Source organism: Myotis myotis, unplaced genomic scaffold (assembly GCF_014108235.1).
Source record: "Myotis myotis isolate mMyoMyo1 unplaced genomic scaffold, mMyoMyo1.p scaffold_m19_p_20, whole genome shotgun sequence".
Classification (NCBI taxonomy): domain Eukaryota; kingdom Metazoa; phylum Chordata; class Mammalia; order Chiroptera; family Vespertilionidae; genus Myotis; species Myotis myotis.
Genome location: NW_023416325.1, coordinates 19,944,786 through 19,971,394, shown reverse-complemented (window position 1 = coordinate 19,971,394; position 26,609 = coordinate 19,944,786). Strand labels below are relative to the sequence as shown.

General features: G+C 48.6%; 1 protein-coding gene across 1 annotated transcript in view; it reads left to right on the top strand.

Moving 5' to 3' along the window:
- The window catches only part of KSR2 (kinase suppressor of ras 2), a 269,125-nt gene that overhangs the window by 82,458 nt on the left and 160,058 nt on the right, over positions 1–26,609 (top strand). Inside the window, exon 4 of the mRNA XM_036354302.1 lies at positions 23,141–23,654. Coding sequence (XP_036210195.1) covers positions 23,141–23,654 — 514 coding nt within the window. The remainder of the gene's footprint in view (positions 1–23,140; positions 23,655–26,609) is intronic.

Below are 26,609 nucleotides of genomic sequence, written 5' to 3'. Positions count from 1 at the left end.
CTACATCAGCCAGCAACCCCCTCTGACTGCCCACAGCCTCTGTGCTCCCCAAACCTTCCTCAGGAGGTTAGGAGGGGTCATGGGGGTGGTCTTCAGGGGGTCAAGGTTACCTCAAATTTAATGCTCCTCTGAATTCTCTCCACAGAACTGGTGTGGGGGGAAGACCTTACATACCCTTTATTTGTTGTTTTAAAGTAATACTTATTCCTTTTTGATTCTAAAATCATTTTTATTTGCAAAAATCCTGGAAAATAAAAAAATATATAAAAACAGATAAACCGAATCACCCATGACCAAGCCCATATTTATAGTTCGTACTGGGCTTTTTCAATATTTAAAAATGCTTTCAAAATTACCTGTGTAACTCAGCATTACATTTTAATTGTGATAATTCCCAGGCTTTTTCTCCCCCATGCATTTTTAACAAAATAGAAACAATATCAAATTATGTAGATTCTCTTACATCCTTTTTCCTTCACTCAGTTTTTTTTGGCCATGTCATTGATTAGCTTTTGAAAGCATCACATTTAATAGCTATACCTCATTTCTTCTTGTGGATGTGGTGAATTTGTGTAACCACTGGGCTTGGGTTATGTTGTGTTCCTGTTTATTCACATGACCACTGCACACATCTTTGAGCATCTTTGTATCATCTGGTCTTTGGATCATTTACTTTCATTTCACTTCTTTTAAAGGTGGTATATTTTTTAACAACTTCATTGAGATATAATAAACATATAATACATTTCAAAAGGTACATAATTTGGTGAGATTTGACATGTGTACACACAGGAAACCATCATCGTGAATCAAGACAGGGGACATGTCTTTTACCCCCAAACTGCCCTCGAGTGCCCTTTTCTCATTGCACTTTAAGATGGCCTCACGTGGTCAGGGATGCTCTCTGCAACTCTGGAGCCCCTGGGAGGCCTGGGACACACCCTAGGAAACGCCCTGCACAAAGAAGATGCCTTAGTGCAGCGGTTCTCAACCTGTGGGTCGCGACCCCTTTGGTGGTCGAACGACCCTTTCACAGGGGTTGCCTAAGACCATCCTGCATATCAGATATTTACATGACGATTCATAACAGTAGCAACATTACAGTTATGAAGTAGCAACGAAAATAATTTGATGGTTGGGTCACAACATGAGGGACTGTATTTAAAGGGCCAGAAGGTTGAGAACCACTGCCTTAGTGGATGTTTGCTGATGAAAGAATGCGGAGTAGGCATCTATTTGCCATGGCTGCCCTCAGCTCACTCCCAAGTAAGTCAGCACCCCTTCCAGGCTGGCTTGTTCTGCGTGTTTCACCCTTGAACAATCTCGTACTGGCTTCCTAGCACGTTTCTCTCTCTGTCCTTAATTCCGCCCTCCCGACTTCTTGGGGTGCATCCTTTCCCCCTTCTTCCTGACCGCTGGTCCTTTCCCATTCATCATCTTATTGGGATTGATGCTAAGTATGTTGACCACAGTGGTGCGTGGGACACACCCAGTCCCTGGCCCCACTGAGCTCGCGGTTTGGTGGGAGGGGGTAGACATTCATAAATAATGATTTACTCCAGTGTGATGCTCTGGAGGGGAGGGGTGTAGGAGCTATGAGAGCTAATAATGGGGAGCTGACCTTCTTTGGGGGGTGCCATGGTCAGGGAAAACCTCCATGGACTGTGACATTTAATGTAGCTTTTGATTATTAGAAGATACCATCTTATGCTTCTTTTCAGTTTTGTCTTCTCTGGACCGAACCTTTTCAGTTTCCTTTGTCTGGTTCTCACTGGGCAGGCCTTCCGGAAGGCCCAGTCCCCTGGTCCTGTGACCGGAGAACACACAAAGCCTGTCTCTGAGGACGGTATTTGCCTAATCACACAGCCAAGGACTGCATTCACTTTCCTCCTCCAGCCACAGGAAGTTTTCAGCAGGATCAAAGGCTGGCTCAGAAGTGACAATAACCACAATAAACAACAGCACCCACGAGCATTTATCAGATGCTTCTCGGGTGGCAGGCGCTGTGCTCAGCACTTCCTGGGCACTCATTCACCCATCTCCCAGCGACAATATAAGCTCACCCATAGGAGCCCACTCATTAGAGCAGGGACTTCTGTAAAGGCTCTGTCCTGAGTGGTGTGTGCACCTCAGCTTACTTAATTCCCATAGCAACCTTACGAGGTAGGTGTTCTGTTACTCCCACTTTACAGATGAGGAAGTTGAGGCACAGAGAGGTTAAGCAACTTGTCCCAGGCCACAGAGCTAGATCTGACTCTGAGTCAGTGGTGGGAGCAGCCAAGCATGATACTGCCTCTGCTGAGCCTCCCGTTCCAGGTGAGGCAATGAAGGTTTGGCAGGGCAGGCCACCTCCCCAAGGTCAAATGGTGACTTTGGGATTTGGCCCCATTACTGTGTCTCCAGAAGTCTGTCTTTATCCATTGTCACAGTCCTCTGGGGTCTACTCCAGGTCTTGTGGGTGACATCAGTGCTGGCCCATAAATACGGAGGGCTGGGCAAGGGCCATCAGTAATGAGACCCGGAGCTCAGATCTGGAGTGGGGTGCTCCTCGTTTAACGAGCAGTGAGCCTGCTGTGGGAGGGTTAACTCGTTGCCATCCAAATGTATAGCAATGATCTGGAATAAGCATCATGCCAGCCCTTTCTCTCTTTTTTGAATCATTAATTAGATCCATCTAATATCCCATGGTGTTTCGGGGAGGGTGACCGAGGGAGGAAGACATCAGGTCATTCTCTCTTAGGCCACACTCAGGGTCTAACAACGCTTACTAGAATGGTTTTGAAATTCAGATGCAAACAGACAGTAGGTCTTAAGGGATGTCTCTCTCAGCAAACTTTCTCACAGAGAGGCTCTGAAAGTCCTTGAATGGCTTCTTAAAACTTTCACGAAGAAGAGTTGCCCTTGATTGAAAGCCCAGTTCTGGATTCCTGGCATCGCAGACAGAAAATGACCCATCTGGCCATTCATTTCCCCTGAGGCCGCTTTGTGCTGGGTTGTGTAATGGTTCGCGGTGCAGAGTGCGGGGTGTGGAAGCCACCTCCACGGCTCTGGGTTAGAATTACTGCTCTGCCACCTACGGGCTGATGACCCACAGGCAGACTCACCACTTCTCTCTCAGCCTTGTAGCTTTATGTGCACAATGGGTGGGCATCTCTATGTCATAGGGTGGTTGTGCGAATTAACTGCAACGGTGCATCTAGAGCCCTCAGCTCAGTGCCTGGCCCCAGTGAGGGCAGCCCTTCCATTGGCCGGTTTCTGAGCAGGTGTTGAGGATACAAGGGTGCCTGTGCTATGGACCGATAGGGACCTTACTCTGAAGGAGCACACAGACTGCATGCATGTGAACTCAGTCACACAACCTTCCGAAGGTCCATGATGACCACAGCAAAGCCAGTTCACAGACACTTGTAAAGGCTGTTGTTCCAGCTACAACAAATTACTCCGAATTTGGTGTTACACCATCTTACTGTGCCAGTGAATTCTCAGGGCCAGGAACTGGGACAGGGGACTGTGGGATGGCTTGTCTCAGCTCCACGCTGGCTGGGAATCAGAACCATTTAAAGCTGACCTGCCTTCCTAGCTCTGGAGGTTGAGGCCAGTGACTGACTGAAACCTCAGGCAGGTCTTCAGCGGAACTCCCAGACGTGGCCTTGCCACGTGGCTGCCGGGGCTGCCACACTTCAATTTTCTAGTAGCCACATTAAGAAAGAAACAAGACACAGGGGACATTAATTTTTCCAGCTTCATTGCGTTATAATTGACGTGGAACATTGTGTATGTGTAAGGTGTGCGATGTGTGTAAGTGATGTGAAACGATGACCACAATAAGGTAGTAAACACACCCTTCACCTCCCATAATTACCATTTTGTTGTTACGCTGAGAACATTGCAGCTCTACTCTCATGGTAACTTGTATATAGTACAGTGTTATTTCCTGTAGTCTCCATGTTGTAACATTCATCTTCCAACCGCAAGTTTGTACCGTGACCTGGCGACCACCATTCTACTTTCTGTTTCTACGAGTTCAGTGTTTTTTAGATGCCACATGTACATGAGATCATACAGTGTTTGCCTTTGTCTCAGTTATTTCATTTGGCATAATGCCCTCAAGGCCCATCCATGTTGTTACAAAAGGCAGGATTTCCTTCTTTTCTGTGGCTGAAGAATATTCCGTTGTATATATTACATTTATACATTCCGTCTTCTGTACCCATTCACCCACTGATGGCCATGTAGTCATATCCTTGTCTCCCGATTGTGAATAGGCTGCAGTGAACATGGGGGTGCAGCATTCCTTTGGCCTGGTGATTTCTTCTCCTTTGGACATACACCCAGAAGTGGGATCACTGGATCACATGGTAGTTCTAGTTTTAATTTTTTTTTTCTGTTCATCAGATTATTCACTTGATTCTTAGATTCACTTGTCGATAGATGCATATTTGTTGTTCATAATTTGTATCTTTACCTTTTTCTTCTTCCTCTTCTTAAAGGATACCTTTCAGCATTTCATATAATACTGGTTTGGTGGTGATGAACTCCTTTAGCTTTTCCTTATCTGTGAAGCTCTTTATCTGACCTTCAATTCTGAATGACAGCTTTGCTGGATAAAGTAATCTTGGTTGTAGGTTCTTGGCATTCATCACTTTGAATATTTCTTGCCACTCCCTTCTGGCCTGCAAAGTTTCTGTTGAGAAATCAGCTGACAGTCATATGGGTATTCCCTTGTAGGTAACTGAGTTTCTTTCTCTTGCTGCTTTTAAGATTCTCTCTTTGTCTTTTGCTCTTGGCATTTTAATTATGATGTGTCTTGGTGTGGTCCTCTTTGGATTCCTTTTGTTTGGGGTTCTCTGCGCTTCCTGGAGTTGTAAGTCTATTTCTTTCACCAGGTAGGGGAAGTTTTCTGTCATTATTTCTTCAAATAGGTTTTCAATATCTTGCTCTCTCTCTTCTTCTGGCACCCCTATAATTTGGATGTTGGTATGCTTGAAGCTGTCCCAGAGGCTCCTTACACTATCTTCGTATTTTCGGATTCTTTTTTCATTTTGCTTTTCCGGTTGGGTGTTTTTTGCTTCTTCATGTTTCAAATCTTTGACTTGATTCTTGCGCTCCTCTGGTCTGCTGTTGGGAGTCTGTATAGTATTCTTTATTTCAGTCCGTGTATACTTAATTTCTAGTTGGTTCTTTATCATAACATCGAGGGTCTCATTAGATTTCTTGTAGATCTCATTAAGTTTATCAGCGGCTTCTAGATAGTTCTTGAGAGACCTTAAAAGTGTGGTTCTGAACTCTATATCTTCCATTGACAATTTTGTCCTGTTTCTTTGTCTCCGCATTTTTTTTATGCTTTCTTGGTGCACCCCCTAGTGGTCTTTGTGTGCAGTCTTGTTGTAGTTAAGCCTTGATTGTTGTAGTTAATACTGGGGGGATTTGACCTCCAGGCCAACTGGCTGTGAGAGTCAGCTGTGTCTGCAGTGGGAAAACTTCTGTCTAGTTTTAATTTTTGTGTGGAACCTCCATACTGTTATCTCTGATGGCTGCACCAGTTTACAGTCCCACCAACAGGGCACCAGAGTTCCCTTTTCTCCAGTCTTGCCAGCGTTTGTTATCTCTTGTCCTTTTTTAAAAAAATAATATTTATTCTGACATACATATTTTGGATATTAACTCCTTATCAGATATATGGTTTGCTACTATTTTTCCCATTCTGTAGGTTGCCTTTTCATAGTGTTGATTGGAGCTATTCCCTATGTTTTCTTCTAGTAGTTTTATGGCTTCAGGTCTTATGTTTAAAACCTTAATTTATTTTGACTTAGTTTTTGTGAGTGGTATAGGATAGGAATCCAATGTCATTTTTTTGCATGTGGACGTCCACTTTGCAGCACCATTTATTGAAAAGCTATCCTTTCCTCAATGACAGTCCTGGCTTCCTTGTCAAATATTAGCTGGCTGTATATGTGTGGGTTTATTCCTGAGCTCTCAATTCCGTTCCATTGGTTTATGTGTCTGTTTTTATGCTAGTGCCATACTGTTTTGATTACTATGCCTTTGTAATATAGTTTGAAATCAGGGTTGTCCCGGGGCAGAATGGGCTGTTCTTTGTGCTGTACAGGGCACGGCAGGGCCAGCAGGGCAGAAGTCACCATGACCAGATTTGGGCTCCATAAAAGAACTTCCTGTTAGCCAGGTCTGCCCTCTATGTAATGGATTTCTGAATTACCTGTCACTGAGAAGGTGTGAGCTGGGCCCTGTCTTTGGTGGGCAAGCAGGAGAAAAATCTCTCTTTACTTGTGGGTTCCATGAAGACCCATCGATTTACCAAGTTTGATATTCTCTTAAAACACATCACAGCACATTTTAATTTTGTTTTGTTCCACAACATTATTTTCATTTATTCATTTGTTTAGCTTTGCAATTTATAAGCTCATTAACTTTACTCGTTGTTTTTTTTTTAAATTTCTATTTTCCCTTTTCTAAAAGCATCCAAAAATAGTACTCCCCAAAACAAATAAACAAAAGGCAAAGACTAGCTGCAGGTCTGGTTACGCAGTTTAACCGTCTCCATATTGCATGAGCTGCCTCTCATTTCCTCTGCATGGTATCTGGGAGTGTGAAGTGAGGGTTAAAACGTCCTGGTTCAATTGCCAGTCACTATCATCTTTAAAACGGACAGAGGACTCACTTAATATTAAACCAGCATTTGATGGAGATACTGCAGCGACAGGAGTCATAGAGTCATAGCAGGTGAATGGCATGGACTGGTTACTTGACCAACCGCAGTTAGGCAGAAACCCAGACCGGCTTGCAAGGTTCCACCGCCAGCAGCTCGCTGGTGGTCAGACCCTGAGGGGTAGTGGCCTTGGCCAAGACTCGAACTGGACTCTCCTTCCTCCCACTTGGGAGCTGTATTGAGAGAGCTACAGTAATGGAACCTCAGAATTTCCCTCTTTCTTCCCTGTCACTTGAATCACCTTACGCCAGTGATGGTGAACCTATGACACGCAAACTCATTTTTTTGGTTGATTTTTCTTTGTTAAATGGCATTTAAATATATAAAATAAATATAAAAAATGTAAGTCTTTGTTTTACTATGGTTGCAAATATCAAAAAATTTCTATATGTGACACGGCACCAGAGTTAAGTTAGGGGTTTTCAAAATGCTGACACGCGGAGCTCAAAAGGTTCGCCATCACTGCTTACGCTTTCTGAATCACTGAGTTGATTAGGGTCAAACCATGCTAACCTCCTCCAGAGACCTAGTCCTCGCATCCCCGTCTGTTCCCCATTGCTGGCACCCCATTCACCTCCCATTCATTCGGCAAATGTTTATTGAGCCCCCGTTAGCTGGGCTCGGTGTGAGGGATGAAGTAGAGAGTAAGGTGGGAGGGTCCCTGTGCCTGAGGAGCTTAAGTCCAGGCCAGCGGTAAGTTTTATGAGCAGCCAACAAGCAGGACAGAGGAAGAGTGAGTGATGATATTCAGGTGAGGGGATAATTTTAGGTTAGGTGGCCAGGGATGTGCTTTCTGAGAAGGTCTCAGCGTTTCCACCCTTCCCCAGAGATGTCTGGCATTTTTGGTTGTCACAATGGGGGGAAGGGAGAGCTCCTGGCATTGTGTGAATATAGGTAACAAGAGATTATAAATGTTCGCCATTATCTGGGAACTCTTGCAGGCAGAGCACAGTTAATCACCTCCCGAATGGGACAGACCATAAATATTGTAGGAGCTCTGAGGGGGAGATGTCACCCCTGATTGGAGGGAGCCATGAAGGTTTAATAAAGACACCTGTGGGGCAGATACTAAAAGAGTGGATTTCAGGCGTTGTTGTTTTTGTTTATCTCCTTATTTATTACCGGTTTCTACCTACAAAAGTGGAAGCTCTTTGGGTGCAGAGATCATAAACTATCCACTGCCACATCCTCAGTCCCTCAGATTGTGCCTGGCACAGAGTAGGTTCTCAGTGAACATATGTTGAATAAAGAATTCAATATATATAGGGATTTTTCAAATGCATTTAATAGGTTAGGGTCCCTACACACAGAGAAATTATTCCTTGATCAGACGTATTAAATTCAATGAGTACAGTTTTCTTTCTTGCAGGACTTGTCAGAGCCTTTAACTTGAAAACTGGCTTGGGGAATCTCTAAAAGAGGGCGCTAATCCAAATTTATTAGAGCACGAGGTCCCTCTTTCCGCAGCACCTCTTCATGCATGTGGAGCTGTGTTACTTGATGGAGCCCAGTTTGTGGAATATTCTAAAGTAATGGCGTTTTGTGTGTGCACCTTCTATTCCTCTTTCCATTTCTTATATGCCACACTCAAGCCTTGCCGCTCAGGTTTTTCGGTGACGGGGGGACACCCTGGTGGTCAGGTAGGATTTAGAAGTACAGTGGGGCCTTGACGTACGAGTTTAATTCGTTCCGAGACCAAGCTTGTTAAGGAGCTCGTTAACTCAAATTACTCTGTCAACTTAATGCAAAAAATCAGCCGAGAGACAGCTGGTATCTCAAAAAACTCGTTAGTCGGGACACTCTTAAGTCAAGGCCCCACTGTAGGTTTCTAAAATACAGTGCAGCCTCAGTTTCCCGAGGGGCCCAGGAATCGTCTGCTTCCTTTCCTCCTCGCTTTGTTTCTGGAGCGGAGAGTCGGGTGAGAGTGCCATTGTCACCCCCATCAGCTCCCCTCCCTGTCGGGTCTCATCAGGACCTGGCAGCTTCCCTGGGGCACCACCGATCCCCCACCATGAAAAGGAAGTGTCACAGCTGCTGGGGCTGAGTGGAACAGGTTGGCGTGACATGCCCTCTTTACCCACGTCCCTCTGTCACGGATCCTGACAGGAGGGGGAGCTGGGGGAGGCCGTGACTGGTGTGGGAGGGACGGCCCCCTCTAGGAAGCGAAAGGCCTGTTCCGGAGGTCCAGCCAGTCTTTAAGCCTCTACAGGGATTAATTTGAGTTTTGATTCACAGAACACTTGAATCTGAATGTGATTTGAAAGGAATGAAGTTCTGCCCCACTGGTGTGGCTCAGTGGTTGAGCGTCGACCTATGAACCAGGAGGTCACAGTTCGATTCCCAGTCAGGGCACATACCTGGGTTGTGGGCTCGGTTCCCAGTGGGGGACGTGCAGGAGGCAGCTGATCAATGATTCTCTCTGAATCATTGATGTTTCTACCCCTCTCCGAAATCAATAAGAACATATATTTTTTTAAAAAAGGAATGAGGTTTTGATTACATGCTATAACATGGGTGAACCTCGAAAGAAGCCAGGCACAAAAGGCAACACACTGTATGACCCGAGTTCTCCGAACTGCCTGGAACTGATAAACCCATAGAGTCAGCAGATTGGCGGATGCTGGGGGTTGGGGGAGAAGTAATGGGGAGTGACTGACTCGTGGGTACAGGGTCTCTTCTGGGGGTGATGTTAATGTTTGGCCCTAGATTGAGCCAAACTTAAAATGAAGGAAGTTCTGCCCGGCCAGTGTGGCTCAGTGGTTGAGTGTCTACCCCTGAACCAGGAGGTTCATGGTTGCACAACATTGTGAAGGCAGATACCACTGAAGTGTACACGTTCAAATGGTTAATTTTGTGATATGTGAATTTCATCTCACTTTTTAAAAAGAGATCCTTAGCCTGATTGTTAACTAAACAGACCCCTGGAGGAGTTTTGGTCCAGACTGGGACAGGGAGTCTCACCCCAGCTGCAGTTACAGCCACTGGGAGCTTGTAAACCCCTGGCTGCCTGGCTCCATGTGCAGAGCCGATCTCGTGGTTCTGGGGTGGGGTCCGGGCAGTGGGAAGGGGGGTTGGAAACTGTGGCAGGTGAGCAGCCAGAGCCAGAGCAAGCGTCCCCTGAATCCCACTCTTCCATCCTGGGTTGTCTTCATACCATGTCCCTCCCAAGTCTTGACCGACAGGAGATGCTGGACATTCAGATGGTGCCTCCCACACTTCCATGTGCACATGCATCAGCGGGGAGCATGTTACACTGAAGATTGGGGTTCAGCAGGTCCTGAGAGGGGTGTGAGCATCGGCCTTTCTAACCAGATCCAGGAGGAGGCTAACGCTGCTATGCCAGGGACCACTCTCAGCCAGGTCTGAAATGCAAATAAATCAACATGGTTAACATTCAGGTCCGGAGACTTTTATTTTATTTATTTTTTATTTTTTAAATATATTTTATTGATTTTTACAGAGAGGAAGGGAGAGAGATAGAGAGTTAGAAACATCGATGAGAGAGAAACATCGATCAGCTGCCTCCTGCACATCTCCCACTGGGGATGTGCCTGCAACCCAGGTACATGCCCTTGACCGGAATCGAACCTGGGACCCTTGAGTCCGCAGGCCGACGCTCTATCCACTGAGCCAAACCAGTTTCGGCGAGGTCTGGAGACTTTTAAAAGAGTATCTAGCACAGGCAGTTATTCGGGCTCATGCTCTGTTTATGCCCTCTGGTCATCTGCGGTCATTTAATCTGACACCAGTTCTGTGAAGCAGGTGTTTCGATTGTGCCTGTTTTACAAGTGAGGAAACTGAGACTCAGAGGCAGGAGGGCTGGAGTCAATATCCTCACCCCCCACCCTTCACCGCCCGAGAAGTGTGTCTCACTTCCAGTCTCTGTGTCTTGGCCAAGATGGTTCGGAGATGTCCCAGGTGATAGTCAGAGTCCGAACTCAGCAGAGCGGAGCTGCTCTCTGACAAGGCGTGTCTGGGTATTGGAATGTAATAAGCAGGTCCCCCACATGAAGAGCTCTGGGGGTGACTTCAGGGGGCCTTCCCGTCTGCTTCTGATGGGCTGACAGCACAGTGATTGGGATGAAGATGGCCAACTCCTGGTTTGCCTGGGGCTTTCCTAGTTTTAGCAAAGAAAGTCCCAGGTCCCTGGAGACGCCCTGGTCCTTGGCAGACGGGGTTGATTGGCCCCTACCTAACCGAGTCCAGTTCCTTCACCACTTCCGAGGACCACAGGTTGGCGGTGGCCAGTGGGCCCAATGTCTGGCGATGCCCCTCCTGTGGCTGTTCCCACCTGCGGCGTTTCTTGGTCAGTAACCGTGGCCTTTTCAACAGTGTGCCTGGGGACACCCTGGGACTGTTCTGTGCTGAGAAGCTTAGCATTTTCAGAAGAGCTCGTGGAAGGATGCAGTTTTGATTTCAGTCCTCATTAAGGACCCGGAAACATGGAAAGACTTAAAATATTTTTAAATAGTTGAGGGATCTCATGATTTACTGCAGGAAACACATTATCTTGAAGGCTGGTTCCTTAATGTGCTGGTTGGAGAGCTTTCTTTCTCTGCCTCGAGGAGGTGACGATAGTAAAAGCAGCATAATAACAGTACTACAGAAACCGCAGCAGCAAAGATGATTGTGATGATGACTTTGGCTGCCATTTACGGAGCACATATCCAGAGTCTCCAAATGGACCGTAAACATGCTGACAAAAGGCATGGTAGCAAGCAGGCCCAGCCAACTTTTTCTTAAAGGTCCAGACAGTAAATATTTCAGGCTTCTGAAGACCATATGGTTTCTGTTATAACTACTCAACTCAGCCTTTCTAGGGTGTCATCAGCTGGACAACAATCTGTAAGCGAATGAGCATGGCTGCTTTCCAGGTCAATCATATTTACAGAAATAGGTGTGCTGTGCTTCGCTGACCCCTGATGTAAGAGAATGGTCTTTGGGAGTCACACTTGGGTTCCAGACCCAGCTCTGCCACTTTCTAGCAGTGACCTTCAGCATGTGTCACCTTCAGCATGTGTCACCTTGACCTCTCAGAGCCCCAGTGTGCTCATTTGTACAATGGGGACAAGGATGTGCCCCATCTCACCGGTGTGTAGTGAGGATTAAATGCATGTCTGGAGCCCCTGCAGCATAGCCAGTGCTTAGTAAATGTTAACTCCTTTCTACAGGCTCCCCAGCATGGGGCGAGGGTGCATGAGGCATCCTGGTCCCTCTTTCAGACACTGGCATAAAAGTGATGTATGTTGTCCAAACCCTCTTGTCAGTGGCCTGCAAGCTCACTGTCCCGGCCCTGGAAGGAACGCAGTGTTCCTCCCCCAGGTGTTCCGAACGAGGGAGCGGCTGATGCCCTTCTCCCTCTTTGTTTCAAGCCCCATAAATCACTCTGACAGGGCTTGTTGTTACTTAACTCTGCACATTGTTTTGGCAGCTGCTGGTAGAGGGGCAGGGGCGGGGCATTGTTTTGTCCGGAATTGCTTCAGGAATGGAAATGTTTTTTGTATGAATTAATATTCATCAAATAGATCAGGTAAATATCCAGTAGCGACAATGCCTGGGACATTTATCAATTCCGGCTTCAGAATGCAATTATTATTCAGGTGGCACTGAGTCCCAGTAATGAAGCCTGCCTGAGGAATCCCATTTTTCTCAGGTCCAGGTTAGGGGGGGCAGGGGGGTGAGGACTCATTTTTCACTTTTATATGAAGAACTAGAGGCCTGGTGCACAGATTTGTGCACCAGTGGGGTCCGTCAGCCTGGCCTGTGCCCTCTCACAATCCGGAACCCCTCGGGGGATGTCAGACTGCTGGTTTCGGCCCGATCCTTCGAGGCATGTAGTAGTGTGCCAAGCAGCAGGTGGCCAGGGAGGAGCCCGAGCCTGGGCCGGGCACCGCTCCTGGTCATCCCAGCCCCACTGTGCCTGTTGCTGCCACTGCTTGGTAGCACTGCTGCGGAGGCAGGAGAGGCCTTTGGTGGTCAGCTGAGCAGCGCTCCTGCTGTGGGAGCACACTGACCACCAGGAGGGGGCAGCTCCTGAGTTGAGCGTATGCGCCCTGGTGGTCAGTGCACGTCATAGCGACCGGTCAAAGGGTCGAACGGTCACTTAGGGTTTTATATATATAGATGACACCCTCTTGTCACAGTTGGGGCTGGAAGTCAAGATAGAACTTTCTTCTGAGCCTGAAACTTGGATGAGGAGTTTGGCAGATCCTGGTTCCAAAGATGCAGTGGGCTTCTGGGTGTTTCTGGGAAAGAGTTGGGGTAGGAAACAGAAGGGGATGGACCATGATTGGCCCCTCCCCACACCGGCTCTGTCCTGGGTGCCATGCTAAGAGATTCTACTCCTTCAGTCACCCTCACACAAACTCAGCATCGGTTCTATTATTATTACTTTATGTCCATTTTATCTGTCTATTTTAATACATTTTTTATTGTTGATAGTATTACAGCTCTCTCTCATTTCCCTACCCCCTTTACTCCCCTCTTCTTAGCCCCTCTCCTACCTCCCCCAAGTCTTCACTACCCGATTGCCATGTCCATGGGCCATGCATATAAATTTATAAGCTCTTTGGTTTATCTCTTCTTATCCCCCCAGCCTCACACTGAGGTATGTCAGTCTGTTCATGCTTCTATGCTTTGGATCTTATTTTGTTGGTCAATTCATTTGTTCATTAGATTCCACAAATAAGTGAGATCATGGATATTTGCCTTCTCAGATTGGCTTATTTCATTAGCATAATATTTCCCAGGTCCATCCATGCTGTCCCAAAGGGTAAGAGATCCCTCTTTTTTTACAGCTGCATAACATTCCATAGTGTAAGTGTCCCACAGCTTTTTTATCCATTCATCTACTAATGGGCACTTGGGCTGTTTCCAAATCTTAGCTATTGTAAATAACACTGCTATGAACACAGGGGTACATATATTCTTTCTGATTGGTGTTTTGGGGTTTTTAGGATATATTCCCAGAAGTTTAGGATCAAACCCAAGTTCCATTTTTAATTTTTTGAGGAAACTCATTATGTCCATTTTATAGATGAGAAACTTGAAGCTCAGAGAGAAGGGTAGGCAGAATAATGCCCCTCCTCCCACCCTCCATGTCCACATCCTAATCCTTGGAACCTGTGACTATGTCACCTTATATAGCAACAGGGATTTTGCAGATGTGACTCAGTGAAAGGTCTGGAGAGGGGGTCATGATCCTGAATTATCCAGGGGGCCTGATATCATCACAAAGTCTCTTATAAGAGGAAGAGGAAGGCACAGGGTCAGAGTCAGAGAGAGGGATTTGAAGGTGCTCCTTGGCTGGACCTGGAGATGCAGGAAGGAGCTGGGAGCCACAAGGAACGTGGGTGGCCTTGAGCTTTTGGACTCTGAGGCACTAAATGGCTATTGCAGACACTGCTGCTGTGAGCACCTATGCCAGGAGATGCTTGAGCCCATTTTCGGTTTTTGGCGAGCATCTGCAGGAGTGAAACTGCGGGGTCGTGAGCCGATTCTGTGTTTAACTTTCCATGGAGCTGTCATCCAGGCTTGGTGTCATGATTTCTTTCACTGTTTCCCAGGATGCACTGGGGAGCAGGGCTGCTGTGGCTGTGCTCTCTGTAGTGTCCCCAGCGTGTGATTCTGAACCTGACACACAGTAGGCACTTAGGAAATACTGGTCGAATGAGTGAGCAGTGAATCGAGGGACTTTAGGCTGATCTCCCTGCTCCGGGTGAACCCCGGGGACTGTGGAGGCCTCACAGCAGGGCTGCGTCTCCGTGGGAGCTCTCATCACCATGTTCCTGGCACATGGTGAGAAACTGTTCATCCCGCACCTGTGCTGGCACTAGGTCCTGTCGGCTCCACTTCCGGCCTAGGAAACCGAGGCTGGGGGGAGTGAAGGGCACGTGCCTCGTAAGCGGCAGGGCTGGGGTTTGGATCCGGGTCTGTTTGACTCCAAAGACCATGCTCTTCGCCCAACACAGTGGTATCCTCATGGGTAGAAAGGACACTCTCAGGAATGTCACACAGTCACGAAGTGTACCGGGCGGCTTACATCCCTTCCATTGCGTCCAAAGTGATAAACCTGATGGTGATGGTGCTGAGGACAGTGACTTGGTCCTTACTACCAGGATATGCCTGACACGGTGCCAAGCGATTTCATGACACTGTCTCATTTAGTCCTTAGCCACCATGTGACCTGGCAGATATGATTCTCCCCAATTTACAGACAGGTAAGTTGAGGCTCACATAGTCCCTTGCTCACAAATGCCCAACTAGTAAGAGGCAGAACTGGTGCTGAAACGCAGGCTTCCGGCCCCAGCCTCCAGGCATGCTGACCCCACATTCTCCTGCGGGCAAGCTGGCGCAGCCTCCTTCCTGCACCTGGGGGCAGATGCCATTCTCTGGGCACCAGAGGCATCTGTGAAGAGTCCGAATTGCTCCCAGAGCATCACATGTAGGGACAGTCGAAACCTCGTCGTGTTCTCCTGGTGTGCTAGCCTGTTCCTTTTGGCAGGGGATCTTCCTGTGAAAGGGGACATTGTTTTCCAGAGTGGCTGTCTCGAGGAGGCAGGGTGGGGTGATGGCTCTAGAACAGGGGTGGGCAAACTTTTTGACTCGAGGGCCACAATGGGTTCTTAAACTGGACCGGAGGGCCGGAACAAAAGCATGGATGGAGTGTTTGTGTGAACTTATATAATTCAAAGTAAACATCATTACATAAAAGGGTACGGTCATTTTTTTTTTTTAGTTTTATTCATTTCAAACGGGCCGGATCCGGCCCGCGGGCCGTAGTTTGCCCACGGCTGCTCTAGAAGGATGACAGTGCTGATATCCGAAAAAGATAGAGGTTTTTGAACCTTATGCCTGTAGTCCTGGGAGTGTAAGGGGTAGAAACAAGCTTCCCGGGTGCTTTCAAAGGCAAGGGACAGAGTCTCCTGCGGCTGAGTCATAATGAATGGGTGTCCCTTGGTGACGCAAATCAGGACGACATGTCTGGGGGCCATCTCTCTGCTAACAGAAGGAAGCATGACACCTGCTTGGAATGGGGGATGCGGGGATACCTGTTAGCCCGCAGGGCTCTGAGGCTATGGGAGTGGCCCCTTCCATCCCTGTCCCCGAGGAGCTGCTTCCTAACAAGAACCCTCCAGACAATGTCACCATCATCCTCTGGCAGTGAGAATGAAGGAGGAGCTGTCAACCCCCACCCACCCCTCCCTGACTGAAGCCCTTCCTATCCCACCTTATTTATTTTTGTTAATCCTCACCTGAGGATATTTTTTTCCATTTCTTTTCAGAGAGTGAGGGGGAGAGACAGAAAGAGAGAGAGCAAGAGCGAGAGCGAGTGAGACATTAATGTGAGAGAGACACATTGATTGGTTGCTACCGGCTGCCTCCTGCATGCTCCCCAACCAGGGGCGAGGAGGGAACCCGCAACCAGGTATGTGCCTTTGACCAGGAGTGGAACCAGAGAGACCCTTCAGTGCACGGACCGAAGCTCTGACCATTGAGCACACTGGCCAGGGCTTTCCATCCTATCTGAAGTGACCATGGTGTGCGTGCGTGTGGTGTTGTGAGTGTTGTGAGTGTGCACGCACCTGATGCAACCCAACATTTGCTGTGGCGCCTTCACTTCTAAGACACCCGGTTATTTTTAGGGATGATGCGCTCAACATAAAAATAACTGGTTATTTTTACAATTGGGTGCATCAGTCACATTCTGACATATTCCAGCTCTGGAGAAGTAGTGGCCAAACAGCATCAAAAGACAAGCAAAGGGAACAGAGTGAGTCAGACAGGGGGACAAAGCCCCAGGACCTGGGGCCAAGGGGCCGGGACAGGCTGCTCATCTGATTAAAGCGGCCGAGATTCCTAAAACAGCAGCCTTGGTGGAGGTTGTGCTGAGCCGGGCCCCGTGCCGAGCACTCTCCCCGCAGGGCCCCGTTTGCCCTGCAAGGATCTCTGGGATGGGTGCTTCCACGGTCCGCTGTGCAGTGTTCTGTGCATATGGGGCACGGACGGTAGGCGCCTGGCAAGGTGCTGCACGGGGTGTCACTGGCTCTGTGCAGGGCCTCTTCTCCTCCTGTGTCTTAGCGAGGAAGCGTCGGGTGCTGCCCCTTTGATAAGCTCCACGCATCTATACAGGGGCCACTTGCTACGACACCGAGCTGTGCAACTTATTGTTTGGGGTTGGAGAGAAGCGTTGAGAGAGATCTGGAAAAGGCGATTCTGGTCCATAGAGAAACAGGGAACAGTTTATTAGGGAGACACAACGTTGCATCACAGACAGGCATCTGGGAGGTGTAGTGGGCAGACTGCGGTGGGGGTCTTGACCATTTATTTATTTGTTTGTTCGTTTGAGGGCCGGGGGTGGGGGAATGTAGGGACGTGCTCAACTCTGAGATCCCTTGGTCTAGAGCTTCCAGCAGAAAGATCGCTGTCTGTTCTCAATCTCTTCCCAAGACTTCTCTTTCCCAGTTTCATCCTATAGAGAGGGTCTGACTTGTGAAGTTGTGAACTACTGGGACATTGTTCTTTAAAATGGCTCCTTTCACAGAGGTGATTACAGAGCTGACAGAGGTTTCAAGAATCTTCTGCCATCACTTCTCCTCATTGCACACGTCTCGGCAGGTAGCTGTCCAAACCTTTCCATGAAGATCTGGGGGCATCACACTCTTCCTCACTAGTCTGCTCTGGTGATGTCTAGGCAAAGTTCCTGCTGTGCCTGCCCGTGTGGTTTGCGTTCCCTTCCCTTCCTAATCAATCTTTGCACTTCACTTTGGCTAATGAACTGATCGCTTGGCTTCCTTTCTCTCATTCATTCATTTCTTCGTTTGTTCCAACATCTTTGGGTGCCCACTGCGTGCCAGGCATCTGTCTACGTGTGCTCCAGAGCCCAGGCTGGACAAGACCAATGTGATCCACACAGACCTTGCAGTCGATAGGGAGGGGAGGAGAGCAACAGTAAATGGAGAAAACCAGGTGCATACACATTTTAACTTGTGCTCCATGGGAAGGCAGTGACGGAGAATAACAAGCAGTGAGGACCAACCCAGGTAGGCTGGTTAGGGAAGGATGCTGGATGATCGAGCCCAGAGCTGATGTACATAATGAAAGCCCATTTATTTTAGTTTCCTAATTTTATTTGCTATTTTATATCATTACAGTCAGCCTTAGTATAGAGACTCGGTGGGGGGGGGGAGCGGGGGAGGAGCTGGGTTTTCACACTGAGCTCCGTGTGAAGACGTGGGCATTGTGGTTGGTGTTCAGGAAGACTGCGCGTCTCATGTGGTTGGAACACTTCTCTCCCTGGGGAACAATCCACCAGACATTGTTTCCTTGTTAAATCTCAGAGCAAGTGGAGCAAAGGTAACGCTATCGTTCATTAAGAGCCTACTTTGGTCTGCGTTTCACTCTCCTTCCTTTTCGGCGGTTCTCAACCCGTGGGTCATGACCCCTTTGGGGTCGAACGACCCTTTCACAGGGGTCGCCTAAGACCATCCTGCATGTCAGATATTTACATTACGATTCATCACAGTAGCAACATTACAGTTATGAAGTAGCACCGAAAATAATTTTATGGTTGGGGGTCACCACAACATGAGGAACTGTATTAAAGGGTCGCAGCATTAGGAAGGTTGAGAACCACTGCTTTACATTATGGGTGTCCTAAAGCATGACGGTGGTTTGGGAGTATCTCCTGGGCGTTTGGAATATTTGTTGCGGGATTCTGGGTCTCCTTTGGAGAATATTGATTTTTGCTTGTTCGTTTGGATTTTTGAAGCCACCAATCTGGTTAGGTTAGACTGCACATCCGTCTTGCCTTCTGTGGGAGGCGGTCCCGGGCCAGATCATTTTTCACAATTTTCTGTGTGCTTCTTTGGGTTTGTTCAAAGCCAGTGTATCATGGCACACACAGAATTAGGGACCCCCTTCTCCAGCTCTTTTCTTTAGGGGGTATTTTCCCCATTCTCTGGTCCCCTCTTCTGTTCTTCCGGCCCAAAAGATGGGGGTGGGGGGTTTCAATTGGAGTTTAGCTTTCTGTCCCACTGCACAGTCTGAATGACTGATCCTGTTCTTGGGGTGAAATGGTGAGAGAAAGGACAGAAAAAAACCCGTGGATTCCCCTCACATGGTCCACATAACATTGCGATGGGTGGGTTTTCTCTTGGGACCCTTGGTGCCTGGATGGAGTGCAGTCCTGGTGGGAATGTAAAATGGCTCAGCCACAGTGGGAAACAGTTTGGTGGTTTCTCAGAAGGTTAAACATGAATGAATATGTGGTCCAGCAAGTCTACTTCTAGGTATACACCCCAAAGAACCGAAAAACAGTTGTTCAAACAAATACTTGTATGGAAATGTTCTTAATAGCCAAAAGGTGGGAACAACCTTAATGTCCATGAGCTGATGAATGGATACACAACATGTGATCTAACCACATCATGGAATATTACTCAGCCAAGGGGCGAGATTCTGATCCAGGATGTAACATGGGTGAACCTTGAAAACACTTTGCAAGGTGACAGAAGCCAGCCAGCCAGCCGGCGTGGCTCAGTGGTTGAACATCAATCCATGAACCAAGAGGTCCCTGTTCAAATCCCAGTCAGGGCACATGCCTGGATTGAGGGCTCAATCCCCAGTGGGGGGCATGTGGGAGGCAGCTGATGGATGTCTCTCTCTCATAGATGTTTCTATCTATCCTTCTCCCTCCCTCTCTCTCTAAAATAAGTAAAAACATATATTTTTTTAAAGAAGTCATCACGAAAGACCACACATTGTGTGATTCCACTTGTATGAACTATTCAGAGTAGGTGAATCCATAGAGACGGGCAGCAGGTTAGTGGTTGCTGGGAGAAAGAGGGAGTGGGGAATGACTGCTTGGTAGGTGTGGTCTTTGGGGATTGATGAATATATTTTGAAATTGATGGAGACAGCATTGTAAATGTACTAAATGCCACTGAATTCAACACTTTAAAATGGTTAATGTGGATTTCATCTCAATAATAAATAAATTAGAAAAAAAAGAGCTTTGTTAAAACAGAAAAGCTACCTACCCTAAAGTTAGTGACTAAAGGTTAATCAGGCCAGATCTCGTGGTGGGGAGTAAAATCGCAAATGCCTTGTAGAGCAGGACCTGGGAAGGATTACCAGGTCAGAACCCATGGTCTCTGCCCCATCCCATCTCCCAGGTGACTGACCTGCAAAGGCTGGGGTCAGTACACTTGTTTAGTTCGACTTGGGGACATTCTGAGGGAGGGACAGTGCCCAGAGGGACCCAGGGTTTGGTTGGATGCCAAGCTCATTCATGAGGTCTTAGGTTAAGATTCTGGACACTGTTAAATTGCTTTGACAACTGTGTGTTTTTCATCTGTCCATACTTACTTCTTTTTGCAATCATACACACTAGAAACTTGAAAATTCTTCCTGGATTTCAGATCTTACCCTTGCAAGGATTATGGCTGAAACCAGTGTCCTATTTGACTTTTGGAGGGCCAGAGCGTTGTTTCTGGTGGTGATCTGAAGGCCTGTGGGAAAGTGTTCAGACTTTCCAGGGCTTTCGAGGGAGATGGGGGCTCCCGAGAGAGCTGTGGTGGTGAGGAGTGCGCACCTGGATTGGAAGCCGCACGCTTACCTGCTGTGTGATCTTGGGCAGTTCAGTGTCTTAGGTAATCCTTTGTTTTCTCCACTGTAAAATGGAGACAATAGCAGAATTTTCTTCATTAGGGTCTCAGGAGGATAATGTAAAGTGATGCATATAAAATACTTAGAAGACTATCTGGTACATAGCAAATGCTCAATAAACAGTAACTATTATTTGTGTGAATGATAATTGTTCTTGCCGAAACCGGTTTGGCTCAGTGGATGGAGCGTCGGCTTGCGGACTGAGGGTCCCAGGTTTGATTCCGGTCAGGGGCATGTGCCTGGGTTGCGGGCGCATCTCCAGTGGGGGATGTGCAGGAGGCAGCTGATCGATGTTTCTCTCTCATCGATGGTTCTAACTCTATCTCTCTCCCTTCCTCTCTGTGAAGAAATCAATAAAATATATTTTAAAAAAAATTGTTCTTACTATGATTTTTTTGCATAACCAGTGACTCTACTAGTATTTAAACATTTTCAAACAGCACCTAAAAGTTCCATTTCTTGCTACAAAATTATGAGGATTAAAGTAAAAACTTACTTTTTTTGTTTCATCAGTACCTTCAGTCTAGTATATTCAACCAACATCTAATTCTCTCTGGAAATCTTGGAGGATTAAACTAACAAGGGCTTTGAAATATTCACAGAAGTTGCAAGCAGTGAAGATTCTGAACAGTAGTCTCTTTGCCAGTCCTGCCTTTGAAGGGCTAAAGCGCATGTGCATCCAAGGCTGGCTCTGAAAGTCTGATGAATTCTGAGTCATGCATTGTCCTGTTTATAGCATTTTAATGGGAAGGGATGAAGAAGTTAGACATTTGCCTAGACTTTTTGAAATCATTTCCTCCCTTGAAAATGTCTTTTATTTCTTAGTCCCTTCCTAGAGAATATCAAAAGAAAACCCCCTGCATCTTGAAATGTCTTTCATCAATCCCCAGACCTTTCACACCTTAAAATCTATTCCCTTCTCCCCGCCCAGCTCAAGACTTGAAATGGTTTTGCAGAAATGGATGACAAGATAGCAAGGGTTGCGATTAATAACCCTCCAAACACCTTGGTACACACCTCCCCTATTTAAAATGAAAAATTACCCTTTTCCCCGAGACTCTATTAAAAGGGATCAAAAGCAGCAGGGAAGAGTTGATATAATGCAGTCCATCCGCAGCAGCCTTCGAAGGGAGGAGTGGAGGCCCCGCCAGTGGAGCAGTTGGCAGCGGGACGATGATGAGGCTCTTTGCCTCTTCATCCCCAAACTTCTCATTTTGAAATGGAGGCATGGAGAGGCGAGGATTTGATGGTGATGGGAACTGGGCAGGGCAAAGCCTTTCTTCCTCTCTGTTCATCGGGGCAAGTTAATTTGAAACAACTTCAGGACGGGGATACTTGGGGGCAACTCAGTGCTTCCTTGAATCTAGTGGAGGTGTGTGTGTGTGTGTGTGTGTGAACAACTGTAGGTGAAGGGCGGCAGTGGGCCCAGCTTACCTATAGGTGGCTTCCCTGGAAGAGGTTTTAGCCAAGTCCTATCCTATCACTCATTCACACTCATTTATAAAATGAATCAATAGCACCTACTTTACAGGGCAGGTAAGGTAAGCACAGTGAATGGCTGGGGAGCAAATTGGATGAGTCCCAGGCACCCAGAATAGATGTCTCCAGCGACCTCAGTCACCTGCCTACGTGCCTGCATCATCGTGCTGGCCCAGGCTCTGAGCTGACGGCTTCACTCACTCTATCTCACTGTGTGCTCCTTACTTCACGCTGATATTTGCTCAGATGCCCACTGTCACTTCCTCATTCTCTGCTGACTGAAGGGACTCCCCAGCATTGTTTTGTGTGTGTGTGTGTGTGTGTGTGTGTGTGTGTGTGTGTGTTTCTGTTCCAAGCCTGCTTTCTTTCCCATAATTGCACTTATTATCACTGACAATCACAGATAATGTATTGTACATGGCAGCTTATAGATAATACTAGAGGCCCGGTGCACGAAATTCATGCATGGGTAGGGTCCCTAGTGGCTGCCAGCTGCTGGCCAGGGCCTTCCTTTATTCCATGCCGCCCCCTGGTGGTCAGCGCACGTCATAGTGAGCAATCGAACTCCTGGTCGTTCAAACTCCCGAGGGGACACTTTGCATATTAGGCTTTTATATATATAGATTTTATCTGTGTCATTTATTTGTTTATCCCCTTTTCTCCCCTGTTACTCCACAAAGTATGCAAGCTCTGCAAGGACAGCGACTTGGGCCTTTTTCGTTCATTGCTCTGTCCTGGTTCCTAGAATAATGCCTGGTACCTGAGAGGTGTTCACATGTCTATGAAACACTTGGATGAGTGAGTGGATACATTTGACCCTTGTTGCACCCTCCAAAGGAGCCATGATCATTCTCATTTTACAGACCTCAAAACTGAGGCTCAGAGAGGTCAAGTAACTTGCCCAAAGCCACAGAACTGTCATTGTTGGAGCCAGAGTTCTAAGCCAGATCTCTCTGAGTCCCTATCACACATTCTTTGCATTTCACCCAGGGAGGGCAAGAGCTATAGTTAGTGACAGTGTCCTAGTGGCTTCTTTGTGGCCTTGGAATGCAGTGTATTATGAAGATAACTTAAAAAATATTTTTACTTTCTTAAACAGGTTTTACTTATGTTAATTGGACAATAAGCTTGTATTCCTTGAGCAAATACAGTGTAGTGTGCATATGCTGTCACGTGTAGTGTGTATACAGTGTAATGTGCACATAGGCATAAGTACAGAGAGTGTAACACACCTGTTTTGTTCTCTGCTTCTTTGTGACAACTCAGGCGGCAACCTTTCCAAACAAGACTGGACCATCCAGTGGCCCACCACAGAGACGGGGAAGGAGAACAGTCCAGTGTGTGCCCCGGAGCCGACGCCATGGATCCGCACCCACCTCTCCCAGAGCCCCAGGGTGCAGTCCAAGTGCGCCCAGCTGTACTGTCACGCCAGCCCCACCCCTGGGGCCCCTGTGTATACCCAAGTGGACAGGCTCACTGTGGACACCTACCCGGGCCTGTGCCCGCCACCCCCCCTGGAATCAGGCCACCGTTCCCTGCCCCCGTCGCCCCGGCAGCGGCATGCAGTCCGCACCCCACCACGCACCCCCAATATCGTCACCACCGTGACCCCGCCAGGCACGCCACCCATGAGGAGGAAGAACAAGCTGAAGCCCCCAGGGACCCCGCCGCCCTCCTCCCGGAAGCTGATCCACTTGCTCCCGGGGTTCACGGCCCTGCATCGGAGCAAGTCCCACGAATTCCAGCTGGGCCACCGCGTGGACGAGGCCCACACGCCCAAGTGAGTGCATGGTGGGTGCCCTGGGGCAGCTGAGCCCGGGGCTGTGGGAGGGGGGTGGTGGGGGGCTGCCCACCTTGAGGCCCAGGACCTGCCCAACTCAGGGAAGCCTGAATAGTCTTATGTTTCCCTCCTCCAGTTGAATGAAAGATCCATGAGAAAATAGAGTGGAATTTTCCAGAAATGACCCTTCTGAATACTATTACTGTCCTAAAGTAGGGGTCTGCAAACTGTAGTTTGGGGGTCAAATATGAATCTCTGGCCACAATGTCAGGTTCATATATATTGTCCCTGGCTGCTCTCCCACTGTGATGGCGGCGTAGAGTATGGCCCGCAAAGCCATAGATACTGACCATGGGGCCTTTGCCGGGGAAGTTTGCCCACTTCTGGGGGGTCTACCTTAGTGTTACCCCTAGAAATAGGATGTGAATGTCACAGGCAATATAATGTTTTCTAGTGGCCACATTCAAAAGAGTGAAAATAAACAAGGGCTAGGCATTTCCATAATATGTGTTATGTAGCCCATTATATCAAAACTAGAGGCCCGGTGCACAAAAATTTGTGCACTCGGGCGGGAGGGGGGGTCCCTGAGCCCGGCCTGTGCCCTCTCGCAGTCTGGGACCCCTCGGGAGATAATGACCTGCTGGCTTAGGCCTGCTCCCGGGTGGCAGAGGGCAGGCCCAATCCCTAGGTGCAGCCCCTGGTCGGGCTCAGAGCAGGGCCGATTGGGGAGTTGGGGCGCCGCCCCCTGTCATGCACAGAGCAGGGCGGATCAGGAGGTTGCGATGCCATCCTCAGTCACGCTCAGAGTAGGGCTGATTGGGGGGTTGGGGCACCGCCCCCTGTCACACTCAAGGCAAGGTCGATGGGGAGGTTGTGGCGCCACCCCCTGTCACGCACAGAGCAGGGCCAATCAGGGGGTTGGGGTGCTGCCCCCTGTCACGCACAGAGCAGGGCCCATCAGGGGGGTTGGGGCTCCGTACCCTGTCACATACAGCGCAGGGTTGATCAGGGGGTTGGGGAGCTCCCCCTGTCACAGAGCAGGGCCGATCAGGGGGTTGAGGAGCTCCCCCCTGTCACTCACAGAGTAGGGCCCATAGGGGCGTTGGGGCACCGCCCCCTGTCACACACAGAGCAGGGCGGATCAGGGGGTTGTGGCGCCACACCCTGTCACACTCAGGGCAGGGCCGATGGGGAGGTTATGGCCCTACCCCGTCACACACAGAGCAGGGCCTGTGGGGGGGTGGGTTGGGGCGCCGCCCTCTATCACCCACAGAGCAGGGCCGTTCATGGGGTTGGGGCACCGCCACTCTCACACTCAGGGCAGGGCCGATGGGGAGGTTATGGCTCTACCCCGTCACACACAGAGCAGGGCCCGTGGGGGGGGGGTTTGGGGCGCCGCACCCTGTCACACACAGAGCAGGGCCGATCAGGGGGTTGGGGTGCCGCACCCTGTCACACACAGAGCTGCAGGGCGATCAGGGGGTTTGGGCACTGCCCCCTGTCACGCTGATCCCGGTGCGGGGAAGCCTCGCGGCTCCGCTGATCCTGGTGCTGGGAGGCCTCGCGGCTCCGCTGATCCCGGTGCTGGGAGGCATATTACCCTTTTACTATATAGGGTAGAGGCCTGGTGCATGGGTGGGGGCCGGCTGGTTTGCCCTGAAGGGTGTCCTAGATCAGGGTGGGGGTCCCCACTGGGGTGCCTGGCCAGCCTGGGTGAGGGGATGATGGCTGTTTGCAGCTGGTCACACACCCTTCAGGGTGGGGGTCCCCACTGGGGTGCCTGGCCAGTCTGGTGAGGGGCTGAGGGCTGTTTTCAGGCTGGCAGGTGACTGAAGCTCCCAACTGCTCCTTTTTTCTTTTTTTTTTTTTTTTTTTTTTTTTCTGGGCCAGCTTTAGCTCTGGCTCCAGCTCTGAGGCCTCTGCTGCTGAAAGCAGGTATCTGGTTTGTTTGGGTTCTATAGTCGAAACACTGTATCAACTCCAGCTCTGAGATCCCGGCTGGCTGAAAGCAGGTTTCTGGGGTTTTGTTTAGCTTCTATATTTGTAACAATGTTTCAAACTGCAAGCTCAGAGGCCGGCAGTGGCAGGCGGGGAACGTTGGAGTCCTCCGTCACTGAAGCAGGCAAGCCTCATGTTAGCTTCAAGCTGCCTGGCTGCCGGCTGCCATCTTGGCTGGCAGTTAATTTGCATATCGTCCTGAATAGCCAATGGGAAGGGTAGCGGATGTACGGCTAATTACCATGTTCTCTTTTATTAGATAGGATGTTGTCACTGTAGTGTGGAGTCTGGAGGCATTTTGCTGTCTTTTTTCCCGCCATTTGTTTGAAATCCAGTGTACATTTTACGCTTACTGCTGACCTCGATTTGGATTGCCCTCCTTTCAAGTGTGGAATGGCTACACGGGTGAGGGGCTATTGTCCAGGTCAGCCCTAGGCCCACCCTGTGCAAGGGACATGCTTAGTGTTGTAACTAAGATGCATGTCCTGACCTGCTCAGCTTCCTTGTCAAAATGTTAGTCAACCATACACATATGTGGGTTCATTTCTGGGCTCTTGATTCTCTTCCATTGGTCTGTGTGTCTGTCTTCATGCCAGGACTTTAAACATCAGCCTTTCTTTGGACCCCTGTGGGATTTATTGGGCTGAATTGCCCACTTCCTCCTGGTCTGCCAAAATCGATTGGGCTGACCTTCAGTGTTTCTTGATATTTTGTATCAAGATTCAAGTTAAGTTCAGCTTTGCCCATCAGAGTTCTTCTGTTCAGTTTAGCAAGCTCTACACTTCCTCAAGGAAGGCCCTCCCCGGGCACACCTCCCAGGGCTGCCGATCTTCGTGGCAAGGAGCCAGCAGAGGAGAGCGGTGGAGTGGTCAGTTTGGTGGTGTGGATGATGCCATGTGACTACTTGGCCTGGGACCACGCCACCATATCCATAGGGACACGAGGGCACCTGAACGT